The sequence below is a fragment of the Gracilinanus agilis genome, chromosome 5, assembly GCF_016433145.1.
Source record: "Gracilinanus agilis isolate LMUSP501 chromosome 5, AgileGrace, whole genome shotgun sequence".
Classification (NCBI taxonomy): domain Eukaryota; kingdom Metazoa; phylum Chordata; class Mammalia; order Didelphimorphia; family Didelphidae; genus Gracilinanus; species Gracilinanus agilis.
The window spans coordinates 214,421,816-214,436,557 of NC_058134.1; the positions used below are offsets into that span (position 1 = coordinate 214,421,816).

Genomic DNA, 14,742 nt, shown 5'->3' on the forward strand with positions numbered 1-14,742 from the left:
AAACGGAATAATTTTTTGCATTACTTTTACTCTAATTGTATTTCTTTACTTTTCTTATATTTTTGTTATTTATAGTTGTAATACCTTGTAAGTTGAATACCCGGTTTTATAGTTTTGTTTTCCTCCCTCCCTTCTTTCTTTTAAGAATGCTTCCAATGCTCTTTCATTGACTGTCCAACTTATTCATTGATAATTAGACTTGGGTTTGGCTAGGTATATTATTTGGGTTGCATCTTGAACACCTTTGCCTTTTCCATTCTATTCTTTAGTATGTGGTTAAATGGGTGTGCAGAAGGGTCTCGCTATCCAAATTTTTTTCCCCCAAGGAAAGAATTGTCATTGTAGTTGTGAAGTATAACCACTCTGCCTCTTGGAGTCTTGAAGGCTAGGCATTTCTTGTGGTAGCCTGCCATGGCTGTGGTCTCTGTCTATAGCAGCTATGAGCAGTTTCCTGGCAGCATGTTTAGTGGGCCTCCATCCCTTGCACTCCTCCCTCTGCGTTACTAAGCCTTGAGATGGTTGTATTTTACTCCTACAAAAGCCACATGTTCTCTTCAATCTTGCTGCCTTTGGCTCCTCTTCCAGATCATTCTTCACTTCACTGTATCTTGGTGTCTCCAGTCTGCTCTCTCTCCCTTCTTGAGGGAACTTGGCCATCATGGATTCAAGATTTGCCGGTTTTGCTAAGTATTTCTGCTGTGCAGAGGCCACAGAACTGCCATTATTTTCCTCTAAATTATTTTCTCAAGGTTCTGATTTATCATTTGATCTATTCTGGAATATATTGCAGCAGAGTTAAGCTCCATTAGAATCTAAGGGATTTGGGGTTTTATCAGGTTTTGGTTCATTTCCCTTTCTCTTTCAATATTTCTTTAGATTACATCTGCAAACATTTTATGCAAACATCTTAATAGTCTTTTATCATCCACTTGTCCTAATAGTGCAGCTAGGTAATGCAATGGATAGACTGCTGGGTCTGGAATCAGGAAGATCTGAGTTCAAATACTGCATCAGATGCTATGTGACCTTAGGCAAGTCACATCACTCTGTTCACCTCACTTTCCTTAACTATCAAAATGAATTGGAGAAGGAAATAGCAAACCCATTATCTTTGCTTAAAACAACAACAACAAAAAAAAACCAAGTGGGTTTACAAGAAATTGGTCATGACTGAACAACAACAAAAGCTATAGGTTTCAAACTGAATTTTCTTCAGTTGTTTGTCTTCATATTCTCCTTTGTCCACTTTGTGACCCTTTCCTCCTATATGACTCAGTCTCTATACCCTTTCAGATTGTGAAACTGATTTTTTCACTCATCCATTCTCAGTCCATGCTCTAAGTGACAGGACTGGTTCTAACTGGATGCCAGTCTCCTTTCCTTGGGCCCAGGGTAGCCCCCACTCTGGTGCCTTGCCCAGTTCCTTCTGTTAATTACTTCTTTGGCTGGCTGGGTTAGCTGTTGCTTCTTGTAGGCTTGGGAGAAGGTTTTCTGAGTAGAGTTCTGCCACCACCTTGGGGCTGCCTGACTTAGGACACACAGTAGGCTGAATACTTGGCCATTCCCTCCCAATATGGTCCTGCCCCTCCTATACTAGTCTCTCCTCTGCAAGTGGCTAGGCAGAGTTGAGATCTGATGCTGGTAGCAAGGGAACACTAAGGTAAAGGCAGGGGCAGAGAATGCAAGAGAAGGAAATGCTGAATGGGTCCTAGAGACAGATAGGTTGAGAACTCTGTTAGGGCATGGAGGGGACTAAGTGAGTGCTAGGCCTTCCTGGTTTTCACTGTTATTCTAATATTTGTCCTACCTCTGTTATGTAATTCCTCTTTTGTGTTATTTTTTGAGAATTTGTGGGGATTAGAGGAATAAAGGAACAAATTATTCTTCTTCCAAAGGTGGGAGGAAACTGCCCCAAATCAAACCAGTTTCATCAGTGTTTCTAACCTGGGAGAACTAATCAAGGAAAAAATAGAAGCAAGTCTAAGAAAGCAAGTTCTTAGTAGAGATCATGATGGGTGTTCATGAGAAAAGAGAAAAGTTACACTTTTGGAGGACTCCAAAGGGGAAAAAAAAGCAATTTCCTCATAATCATCCTGTGACAGGAGTAGAAATACCATCCCTCAAGTGGAGACCCAAAGAGGCAAATGCTTATTATAATGATAGCTGGCATTTATATAGTTTTTCAGGGTTTACAAAGGTGTCTTACGTATATGACTTCATTAACCCCCAGGGCCCTACCCCAAGCCACACAAATGGCTAAAAAGTCATTTAGCTAGATCTCAGACCCCAGACTTCTAGATCCAGTCAACAATTCTGTCCCTAAAGCATTAATAACCTCAGTTTCTTCCTCTTTGGGGATTTACACGGTCTTGTTTCTAACACCACACCTATTTCCTCACTCAAATTTCTTAAAAATAGTCACCATTCACCATCACATCTTTGACAAAATCTTTCCCTACAGAGCCCAGTTCAGGATGTGAAAGGTCTCTGTGACCTCATTCCAAGGCTGAATTACTGATGGAACAAAAGAGGCCTGTTCCAGGTAGACTTGTTCACAAGGCAAGTACATAGGAGGTTCGTCTGCTTTCCAAATGCACTACTATATAGCAGGTCTGTGCAGTATTTCATATATTTTGGCATTTTATATTTGTTGTATTTCATATACTCATATATATATATATTACAGAAATGCTCTAAAAATCTATTTGGGGAGCCAATAACTTGTTTCTTTTAATATGATAGCTACTCTCTTGGTGAATAAACCTTACCACTACTACTTTGTGGCAAGCAAACAAAATACAACAAAACCTAAAGAAAAGTAATGCCCCAGAAATGTTAGTGCTGTTGGAAGTCAAATACAGAAGGAAAAGTGTCCGATATTAATTGGTTCCATACACAAAAACATCACTAAAGAAACCAATTAGCTTGGATCCTCACTGGGCAGCCAGATGACATGACTTCAAGTGATGTATAGTCTCACATTAATGTTACTATTGAAGAGTTATGCTGATCCCAGAAGCCCCCTCTCACATGTAGCTTTACACAGGATGTTCATGCAAGGTGAATATGTGATATGGAAGACATACCTTCTGAGCAGCTTCTTTCTTCTTTTTATCCTCTTTCTTCCTTTTCTTGTCTTCCATTAACTGTTCTTCCCTTTCTTGCTCCTTCTCTCTGCCAAAATAAAACAGTATTTCACATGAGCAATCCCCCAAAGATACACATGTACATGCTCTCACCTCACCATACCTAGGCCTGAGAAGGAGCCCAACACCTAACAACATTCCTAATAAGTGGGAAGAGGCCTCCACTTTTCTCCTGTTTGGGTCCTGCACAGAGCACTTCAGGAAACTAATTAATGTGGCCAACAAGAAAAACTGGGGGGAGGTACAATATTTTTTTCTGTTGCTCCTGTTGTCATAAGCCTTGGTGGTCTGCAACAATGAAGACCACAAATGAGATGTTAACACACATATAATGAATCATTTCATCATCTTGGGTGTATTATACATCAGCAAAATAAGAGCTGAAAAGTATAGTTGGAGAAGAATGCCTTAATTTTAAGTTATTTACCCACAGTGATTCAAAGAAAGATTCTGATAATTTTACTTGGCAAATGAAAGAAGACCTGATATGAACGTATAAGCAGATCTCTGCAATACAAGATACTACTACTCACAAATGATGCAGAATACTAGGCATATTAAGCCACTTGTTATATACTTGGAATTGCATTTTGTCTGTTTTCTGAGTATAGGAAAATTTTGGTATCAGATAGTTTAATTTACCTTAATAGAAATCATTATAATTTTATAGGTGTTTTTCTTAAATATATAGCACATGTCCAAGAAAATAATTTTTACATCAATGCATGGATGAGTCAAAAATCTGAGCCAGTGATCTGCCCTTAAATGTGAATTAAGACCAAGTTTTTAGATTCAAAGCAGAAAATCCTAAAGGATTTAAGTTAGGTCTTTCTGAAACTAAGGATGGTGAAGATGTCATGCAGGTAGTAGAAAAAAAAATTGGTATTCAAGTTCTGGTCATCTGACTCTAAATTGAGTTCATGCTCTCATCTGAATTTACCTCGCTCACAAAAAGTTTTATAAAGAAATAAAAAAAAAGTCTTAAATAGATTCTTATTGATATTTATTTTAACTTTACTTAGATTTCATCTTGTATGTTGTCTTCCACCAAAGAACTATCTTTACAAAGAATTTTTTTAAAGAGGAAGATTTGTAAAACTAATACATTGGGGGGGAAAATAAGACATTGTACATTGTATTCTATTCTTGTGGACCACCCTTCCCAAAGTCTGCAAAAGAGTGAAGGGAAGAGGTATGTCCTATCTCTTCTCTGAGGCTGAGCTTTCTTTATTGTTTTGCAACATTCAGCTTTAATTGTTTTGTAACCCTAAATTCTTTCTATTTATAGTTCTGCAGTCATATATGTAATGTTCTTTTCTTGGTTTTGTTTACATTATACATTGTATTGGTTTGTATCAGCCTTTCCACCATTTTTGTTGTTTCTTACAGAGCACAGCAATTTTCTAATATGTTGAACCATGCCATAAATTGTTTGGTTAGCTAGTCCTCAACCAACTAAAAGGCATCTACTTGTTTCCAGTTTCTGGCTAGGAAGAAGGGCTCCTGTAAATATTCTCATGTATATGGGACCTTACTTTCTGTCACTGACTTTCTTTATGTGCCTAGCTAGCTTTTCTGGGTATGAATGCTGGCAGTTTATTTATGTAATTCTAAATTGCTTTTTGTGATTATTATACCAATTCATAGCTCCACCAATAAAGCATGAGTGTATTTGGCTTGCCACAGTTCCTCTAACATTGACTCTTCCCATCTTTTGTAATCTCTGCCATTTACTTGTTGGAGGTAAAATCTTCAAGTAATTTAGAATTGTATTTCTCTTATTGCTAGTGATGAGATGGATTCTTCCATATGGTTTGTAATAATTTGCAATTTTTCTTTTCAGAACTGTCTGTTCTTTTGACCACATATCTCCTGGGGAATGACTTTGGATAAATAGTTTTTGAAACAGCAGTTTGACAAGACAATACGTAAAGAAAACAAATTATGAATTTAAAATATATTCTGATGGTGTCAAGTAGTTCTACATTGGATTAATAAGATTTGGAATTAAAAGTGGCCAGAGAAATTATTGAGTCCAAATCATGTATTTCCATGCAAGGGAATTGGGGCCATGGAAAGCAGAAAGGCTTGTTCAAAGTCACAAAGGCTGCAGTTTCAATTCAGGTTTTTCAAATTCTCTTTGCACAATGCCACACTGCTGTTTTTTTGGGTAAAACTGAATCAACATTTGTGACTATATTTTTACAGATTTAAGAATGAGGCAACAGGAAAAGATAATTAATAAGTATGTAAGATCCTGAGATTTCTGTAGAATTACTGAGTTGGAGAGGACATTAATGATGATCCAGTTCAACTCTCCTCTCATTTTCCAGAGGAGGAAGCTGGGCAAATTAAGTGACTGGCACAAGTTTAAGTGACTTGGCAGCACAAGCAGCAAGCTTGTTCACCATTTGAAAAGTCCTGGTTGTAAGGATTATTTCACTAGCTATTTATGCTCCTCAACATCAACCAAAGATGCAGAATCGAAGAGACCTTTGACCCCCAGAAAGAAACTTCAGAAGCCATCAAATTGATCCCTTCCCTGAACAAGGATGTCCATCCTTCACTGGTCATCTAGCCACTTGCTTCAACGCCTTTGGGAAGGAGGAGAACCCGCCTAGGGTCATCCTTATCTCTGTTGGAATGATTCCAATTATGAGAATGTTCCCTTCTCTTAAAGTACAAATGTCCTTCTTTAAAACTCCCTAATACCCTAGTGTTCTAGTTTTAGGTACTAGGGCTAAGACCAGCAAGTTGCTAAGACAGTCCCCTCAAATACCTGGCAGTTATGTCTCTCCTAAGTTTTTTTTTTTTTTTTTACTTTTATTTTATTTTATTTTATTTTAAACCCTTAACTTCTGTGTATTGACTTATAGGTGGAAGAGTGGTAAGGGTAGGCAATGGGGGTCAAGTGACTTACCCAGGGTCACACAGCTGGGAAGTGTCTGAGGCCAGATTTGAACCTAGGACCTCCTGTCTCTAGGCTTGGCTCTCAATCCACTGAGCTACCCAGCTGCCCCCTCTCCTAAGTTTTTGATATTGGTTCCTTCATTGGATTCTCTTGTGGCATGATACGGAGATATTTCCTACCCTTCTGGATCCCTGTCAGCTTATCAATATGTGTTCTAAAATTTTATGCCAAACTCAATTCAATAATCCAAATGTGGTAGAACAGGACAGGCGATAGTGAGACTAACCCTAATTCTCTAGCTATGGACATCATATGTGTCTATTTTGGATGAAACTCAATTAGATTTTAAAAAAAAAATGTGTCTTTTAATAATGCATTCTAGAATTCTTCCAGGAACCAAAGTCAGGGTTACTGGCATATAGTTTCTAGTCTGAGAAATTTGGAGGAACCTTCTAGGCAATCAAGGACAACTCCTTCATTTTACAGAGGAAGACACAGGTTCAGAGCTACTCGCCTGCCATTTTCCCCTCTTTAGAATCTGCCACCTTTCCTCCCGCCTTGCATCACTTCTGGACAATCAGTTGGTGCTAAGGCTCAGAAATCTGACCCACAAGCATTTTCAGTAAATCCAATCCATCAGGTACTCTCCTGCTTGCTCCCCTGCATTTCTTTTGTTGTTGAGGATGCTGATAGAAATCCTGTCAAAGCTTCTAGTCTCAACTGTGTGACTTTGGGCAGGCTACTCTAGGCCTTGGTTTCCTCTTCTGTAACTGAATTACGTGTTAGGACTGGATCTCTGAAATCCCTTACAGTTATTATGATTCCATGCTCTTTAGCCATAAATGGAGATGGCAAACAATTTCCCTGGGATGGAGGAGACAAATTCTCAGCTTTATTTCCTTTGTAGGCTATAGGCTAGACCATAGAACTAAAGATTGCTGGTTAAAATGTACATGCAGTAGCCTAGGTAGAAGAGTGGATAAAGTATTGTATTTGGAGTTAGTGAGATCTGAGCTCCAAACTAGCTTTGACATGTGCTAGCACATGACCAAAATCGAGTTACCTTTGCTTTCCTCATCTATAGTAGTAGTAGTAGTAGTAGTAGTAGTAGTAGTAGTAGTAGTAGTAGTAGTAGTAGTAGTAGTAGTAGTAGTAGTAGTAGTAGTAGTAGTAGTAGTAGTATCTCCTACCTCACAGAATTGCTGTGAAGGTCATATATATATGGAATTAGGATTAGAAATTATTTGTAAACCATGAAACACTATATAAATGTTACCTCTTTATTGCATGCATAATTTATGTTTTGTTATATATACCAAAGCGGTTGAAATAATTTAGCAATTTTAAGCTTTAATAACTCACAAAAATGGGTTCATTCAAAAAGCTAATGGGATTTTGCTCAAAGTAGACTGTCTACCCCAGTGCTTCATCTTGGGTCAACCATGTAACCAATACTGAGTGCCCATGGCCTCTTTCCTCTGATCTGCCCTCCCTCCTGTTCTCCCTATTTGCTGCTACTGGCTCTGACATCTTCAGTGAAATTGCCTTTTAAAAATTCTACAAAGAATTTGTACAACCATTCTGGAGGGCAAATTGGAATTATGTGCAAAGGGCTTTAAAAGAATGCCTACCCTTTCATCCGGCCATACCACTGCTGGGTTTGTACCCCAAAGAAACAATAAAGAAAAGGACTTGTACAAAAATGTTTATAGCTGTGCTCTTTGTGGTGGCAAAAAATTGGAAAATGAGGGGATGCCCTTCGATTTGAGGAATGGCTGAACAAATTGTGGTATCTGTTAGTGATGGAATACTCTTGTGCTGAAAGTAATAATGAACTGGAGGAATTCCATGTGAACTGGAACAATCTCCAGGAATTGATGCAGAGTGAAAGGAGCAGAACCAGAACATTGTACACAGAGACTGATATACTGTGGCACAATCGAATGTAACAGACTTTTCTACTAGCAGCAATGCAAGAATCCAGAATAATCCTGAGGGACTTAGGATAAAGAATGCTATCCACATCCAGAGAAAGAACTGTGGGAGCAGAAATGCAGAAGAAAAACATATGATTGATCATGTAATTCGATAGGGATATGATTAGGGATTTGATATTAAAAGATCACTCTATTGCAAATATGAATAACGTGGAAATAGGTATTTAGTGATAATACATGTATAATCCAGTGGAATTGCTTGTCAGTTCCAGGAGGGGGGGAGGAAAGAGGGGAGGGAACATGAATCATGTAATAACCATGGAAAAAAATTCTAAATAAAACTTCTACAAAAATCAATGTGCTGCTGCTACAATTAGCAAATATTTCCCATTTCAATATTTTGTAAACTTTAAGGGTATTAAGACTTCAGAGAACATATGCTTAAAACAATGGTCTTTTTTTTTTCCACCAAGCATTCTTGTTGGTAATAAGCAAGAAGAAAAACCCTAAATGCTTACCTGCAATAAATTTCCAAAAGTAAAAACTTTCAAAGCCTTCCAGGAAACAAATGTGCCTCCCCTCCTGTCCAGGCCTTCCCATCTTTTATTAGGTATAATAGTTAGTTTTCTTATAATCTTTTGAAATCAGATCTCTCCTACAGAAAGTGTCAGGTGCCTGGGGTGAAACTTCTCAACCACAAACTGTATGGCCTGAGAACTAAAACATTTTAAAGAAATCAGTGGGTTTCTCTAAATGCCTGTCCCACGTTAGTCCTACTCTGACCCCACATTACAATATGATGGTGAGGGGCAGCTGGGTAGCTCAGTGGAGTGAGAGTCAGGCCTAGAGACAGGAGGTCCTAGGTTCAAACCCGGCCTCAGCCACTTCCCATCTGTGTGACCCTGGGCAAGTCACTTGACCCCCATTGCCCACCCTTACCAATCTTCCACCTATGAGACAATACACCGAAGTACAAGGGTTAAAATAAAAAAACAAAAACAAAAACAACAACAACAAAAAAAACAATATGATGGTGACCGTGGTTCTCAAAAGCTATGCCAGTGGCTACTTTAAGATGGTCCCAAAGGTTTTGAGTGGGGGCCCATAATGAGGCCTGACTTTCATCCGTAGACCAACCTGGCCAAGCTGGGGGGGGTGGTGGTGGTGGTGGAAAAGCTGCAGCAGTTAGAATTCTTTTTAGACTGTATCGACTCTCCCAAATTAGAGAGGCTAAGATGTAAAGGCGTTATGATCAGCATCAGAAAGATGTCAGAAAAATGTTATATCCCTAAAAGCCAAGAAGAGGTTTTTAATATGCTTCATGAGAAGTAATCCTTTGATTTGCTTCATAAAAGGTAAGTGCCCTTGAAACAACCCTCTAAATTCTATATATTAAAATCTGTAAAACTCCCTTATATCAGATTTATGACAACTTGGCATAAATGGATTGCAAAAAGCACTAGCTCCTACCACTCTTCTGCCTTGGAACCAATATACACTCTATTGATTCTAAGATGGAAGGGAAGGGTTTAAAAAAAGAAAAGAAAGTATAGATAAATGAATTGGGCATGCAACTAAAAAAAAAAAAATATATATATATATATATATAAATCTCCCAATTAAACACCAAAATAGGAATCCTGAAAATCAAAGGAGAGATTAACAAAAACTGAATATAACACCACTGATTAGTTAATAAATGAAGGAGCTGTTCAACCTCCCCCCCCCAAAACAATAAAATAGAAAAACAGATAAGCCATTAGCTAAATTAAGGGGGAAAAAAACAAATTACCAATATTAAAATAATGAAAAATGTGAACTGACAGCTAATGAAGAGCAATTAGTAGGAGCTCTTTTGTTCAAATATATGCCTAAAAGAAAGAAAATGAATATTTACAAAAACATACATTTCCCAGATTAACAGAATAGGAAATAGAATACTTTGATACTTATTTTAGAAAAAGAAAGTAAACAAGTGATAAGTGAACCCTGAAAGGAAAAAAAATCCAAAGATTAGATGGATTTAAAAGTGATTTTTACCAACCATCTAAAGAACAATTATTTTCAATACTACATAAACAATTTGAAAAATAGGAAAAAAGGGATCCTATCAAATTCCTTCTATGACATAAATATAGTTTTGTTCCCTAAAGTAAGGACAATCAAGACAGAGAAAAAAATCCTATACAACAAATTTCCTTAGTGACTATCCATGCAAAACTTTTAAATAAAATATTAGTGAAGAATCCACAGCAATATATCACAAAGATCATAATCTATGAACAGGCTAGATTCAAGCCAGGAATGCAGAGTTGGTTCAATATTAGAAAAACTATAATTATATATAAGGATGTCATATAAGACTATAATTATGTAAGGATATTTAACCATACCAATTACAAAAACAACAAAAATCCTATTATATCAATAGAAGCAGAAAAGAACTTTTTAAAAAAATGTATTTATTTTAAAACCCTTACCTTCCGTCTTGGAGTCAATACTATGTATTGGTTCCAAGGCAGAAGAGTGGTAAGGGCTTGGCAGTGAGGGTTAAGTGACTTGTCCAGGGTCACACAGCTGGTAAGTGTCTGAGGGCACATTTGAACCCAGGACCTCTCTTCTCTGACCCTGGCTCTCCATCCACCGAGTCACCCAGCTGCCCCCAGAAAAGAACTTTTGACAAAGTACAGTACAAACAATTCCTGTTTGGCACTGGAATGGAGCTCTCCTTAAAATAAGCAGTATATATCCAAAATCAAGAGTGAGCTTTATCTGTAATGGGGACAAACTAGAAAACTTTCCAATAAGATCAGGAGGGAAGCAAGGATGTCCATTATTACCATTATTATTCATTATTATATCAGAAGTGCTAGCTATTAAAAAAATAAAGAAATTCTAGCTATAGTAATAAGACCAAAAAAAGAAAATGAATGAATAAAAGTAGCAATGAGGAAACAAAACTATCACTTTTTGCAGATGATATAATGGCATGCTTGGAAAATCTTAAGAGAATGGATTTAAAAACTAGTTGAAATAATAACTTTAGTAAAATTGTAGGATATAAAATAAACTCACAAAAATCATCAGCATTTCTATATATTACCAACAAAAACCCACAAGAAGAGCCAGAAAGAGAAATTCTATTTAATATAATTGTAGATAGTGTCAAGATAAACCCAGTGTTCTCAAGGAACATAATCACAAAACATTTTTCACACAAAGACAGATCTAAACAATATTACTTATGGGCAGACCAAGTAAATATAATAAAAACAGGAATTCAACCAAAATTAATTTACTTATTCAGTGCCATACAATCAAACGACCAAAGAATTCTAGAACTAGGAAGGTGGCCTAGCAGTACCAGATTTCAAACTATTCAAAAAGGTAATCACCAAAATAATCTAGTATTGGTTAAGGGTGGTGAATCAGTAGAACAGATTAGGTATACAATGCAGAGGTATGATTATATGTAATCTAATAATTGTAGTAATCTAATGTTTGATAAATTTATTCAAATTTTAAGGGCAAGAACTCACCATATGACAAAAACTGCTGGGAAAATTAGAAAGCAGTTTGGCAAAAAGCATAGATGAATATTTCGTATCATATACCAAGGTAAATTTAAAATGAGTACATGATTTAGACATAAAGGGTGACATCAGAAGCATATTAGTGGAGCTTGGGAGAAATTATCTGTCAGACATATGAACTAGGGAAGAATTTATGACCAAAAAAGAGAAAGACGTTCATGGGAAGTAAAATGAATAATTGTGTATACATAAAATTAAAAAGGTTTTGCACAAACAAAAGCACTATAGTCAAAATTAGAAGAAAAAAAGGAAAATGAGAAATTTGCAGCAAGTTTCTCTGATAGAATTCTGATTTCTCAAAAGTATAGGAAATTTGTCCAAATTCATAAGAACCATTCCACAACTGATAAATGGCCAAATGAAGTTTGCAGAAGAAATCAAAACTTACAATATGAAAAATATATGAAAAATTCCATTGAATGGCTAATATTTAGAGAAATACAAATTTAAAACAACTCTGGTAAGTTTTTATAACTTTTTACCATTAGATTATCTAACATGTCAGAAAAGAAAAATGACAAATGCTGATGAAGATGTGGAACACTGATGCACTGTCGGTGAACTGATCCAACCATTCTGGAGAATAATTTGGAACTATGCTTACATACCAACTCATAAATCCCAGTAATACGAGATATCAAAGAAAGAACAAAAGGACCCATATGTTCAAAAGCATTTATAGCGCCTCTTTTCTGTGAGGGCAGAAAACTGCAAAGTGAAATAATGTCTATCAGATGGAGAATGGCTAAAAAGTTATGATATGTGAATATGATGAAATATATTAGTGTGCTATAAGAAATGATGGAAGGGATGGTTTTGGAAAAACCTGTTTGTACATATGATCTGACAGGAGGGAAGGGAGTAGAACCAGGAGAATGCTGTACATAGTAAAAAAATATTCTAACAATAATCAACTGTAAAAGATTTTGTAATTCTGATCAATACAATGACCAACTATAATTTTAGAGGATTCATGATAAAACATGCTATCTCCCTCCAGACAGGGAGCTAATGGACTCAAGAGTACAGACTGAAACATTGTTTCTTCTTTTGTTCCTTGGGGCAGGGGCATATGGCTAATGGAATTTGTTTTGCAGGATTATATGTATTTGTAATGGATTTTGTTTTTCTTGACTTCTCAACAGGTAGGGAAGAGGGAAAGAATCTAGAACTGAAAATGAAATAAAAATTGATTTAAAAAATACTTTGTAATCCTCTAAGTTATTCTACTACTACATCTTCCTTTTAAAAATGATGCTGAGGGGGCAGCTGGGTAGCTCAGTGGATTGAGAGTCAGGCCTAGAGATGGGAGGTCCTAGGTTCAAATCTGACCTCAGACACTTCCCAGCTGTGTGACCCTGGGCAAGTCACTTGACCCCCATTGCCCACCCTTACCACTCTTCCACCTAGGAGCCAATACAGAGAAGTTAAGGGTTAAAAAAAAAAAATCACAAAAAAAAATGATGCTGAATGATACAGAACAATGACCCAAAACCAACCCAAAGGACTCATGATAAAGAATGCCATCTACTTTGAGAGAAAAAGAACTGAGTTTGAATCCAGACCAGTATAAACTTTTTTCACTTGATTGCACATACACAATAAGATTGTTTACTGTCTCAAAGGGCTGTAGAGAGGAGAGGGAGAGAGTTTGAGATTTGATATTCTTTGAAAAATATTGGAAATATTTTACATACAATTGGGAAAAATATTTTAATAAAATAAATTTAATAAAATTTAATTAACAATTAATTTTTTATAAAATATTAAATTTAATAAAATATTTTAATAATAATAAATAATAAATAATAAACATCTTAAAATGTTATTTAGAAAGGTCATCTATATGATGTAAAGCCTGATATGACTTTTTTGATGTAAAGATCAATGTTGCAAATTTCTTTTTCCTCTTTAAAAATATTTGTTACAAGGGAAGGCTCTCTAAGGAAAAAAAAGGAAAAGAAAAGAGATACTAGAGAAAATTTTGGTGATGTAAAAAATTCATAGTGTATAACAAAAAAAATCATGAAAGAACCGCCCCCCACTCCTTTGTAGTGGACTGGGGGGCATGGGTATGACTATAGTCAAATTTAAAAAATTATTATTTACTGTTTCCCCTCCTCTTCCTATTTTCCTTTTTTTTTAAAAAAAAAATGCTATATGGGATAAGAGAAAGGTAGGAGAGGAAGATCTCACAGGCTTCCCTTTCTAAATTTCTATGATTTAGGAACTGTGAACCCTGAATTAAAAGCAGTTCATATCTTCTCCCACATCCACTCTAGAGTAAAGAATAAATACCAATGGTAGAAACTAAAACAAGGCCTATGAGAAGAATTCAAGAATATGAATCTTTGCATAATTATTATACACATAGCCTTTTGGGAAACAGAATGAGAAGAAAAGCCACAGGATATACCTTTGGAGAGCTGAGATGACTTGTGATGAGCAGATAATGAAACTACTTTTTAAACTGCTTTAGTTATGTCCCAAATGAATTTATTGTGTCATATGCCTTCTCTGGTCCTGCTCATGTGTTGCTTAACAGAGGTGGAAGAAGGCATATGCTATGATGGGGTCCACTGCGAATTTATATTATCTAACACCAGCCAAGACCTCCCAGCAACAAGGCTTGCCTTTTACTACTGATGCTACACTCTCCACAGACAATCTGTTATGTGTTTGGCTGAGAAAAGACTATTCCTCCCGAACTTCTCTATCTCTTAAAGTCCTTGACCATTTTTTCCTCCTTTCCTCCAGTCTCTGGTAAAGAGGTAGCCCTTGTAGACAATCAACAGAAATCTAACCATACCTTTGAAATATCTTCTCCTCTGCCCATGCAAATAAATCATTTTTACTTCTTCTCTCCTCCCCTTCTCATCTTCTTACACTTTTCCTATCTACCAGGTCCTTTTTTTGATGCCCACAATGCTTAGCAAACCTCTCCCACCCTTAAAAAATCTCACTAGATCCTATCATGTGAACAAGCTCATCCCACTTTCTGCTCCCTTTCTCATCCAAATTCCAAGGTTGACTCTGTTCATTGTCTCTCCTTTCTCTCCTCCCACTCATTGATCCTCAAAACTCTGACTTCTATTGTCATCATTCAACTGACCACAAAATCTGATGGACTTTTCCTCAATCCTCGTTCTTCTGGA

The 14,742-nt window shown here is 36.6% G+C and overlaps 1 protein-coding gene across 1 annotated transcript in view; it reads right to left on the bottom strand.

The window, feature by feature from the left end:
- Positions 1–14,742, bottom strand: part of TNRC6B (trinucleotide repeat containing adaptor 6B) — a 265,247-nt gene that overhangs the window by 79,863 nt on the left and 170,642 nt on the right. Inside the window, exon 4 of the mRNA XM_044678610.1 lies at positions 3,087–3,174. Coding sequence (XP_044534545.1) covers positions 3,087–3,174 — 88 coding nt within the window. The remainder of the gene's footprint in view (positions 1–3,086; positions 3,175–14,742) is intronic.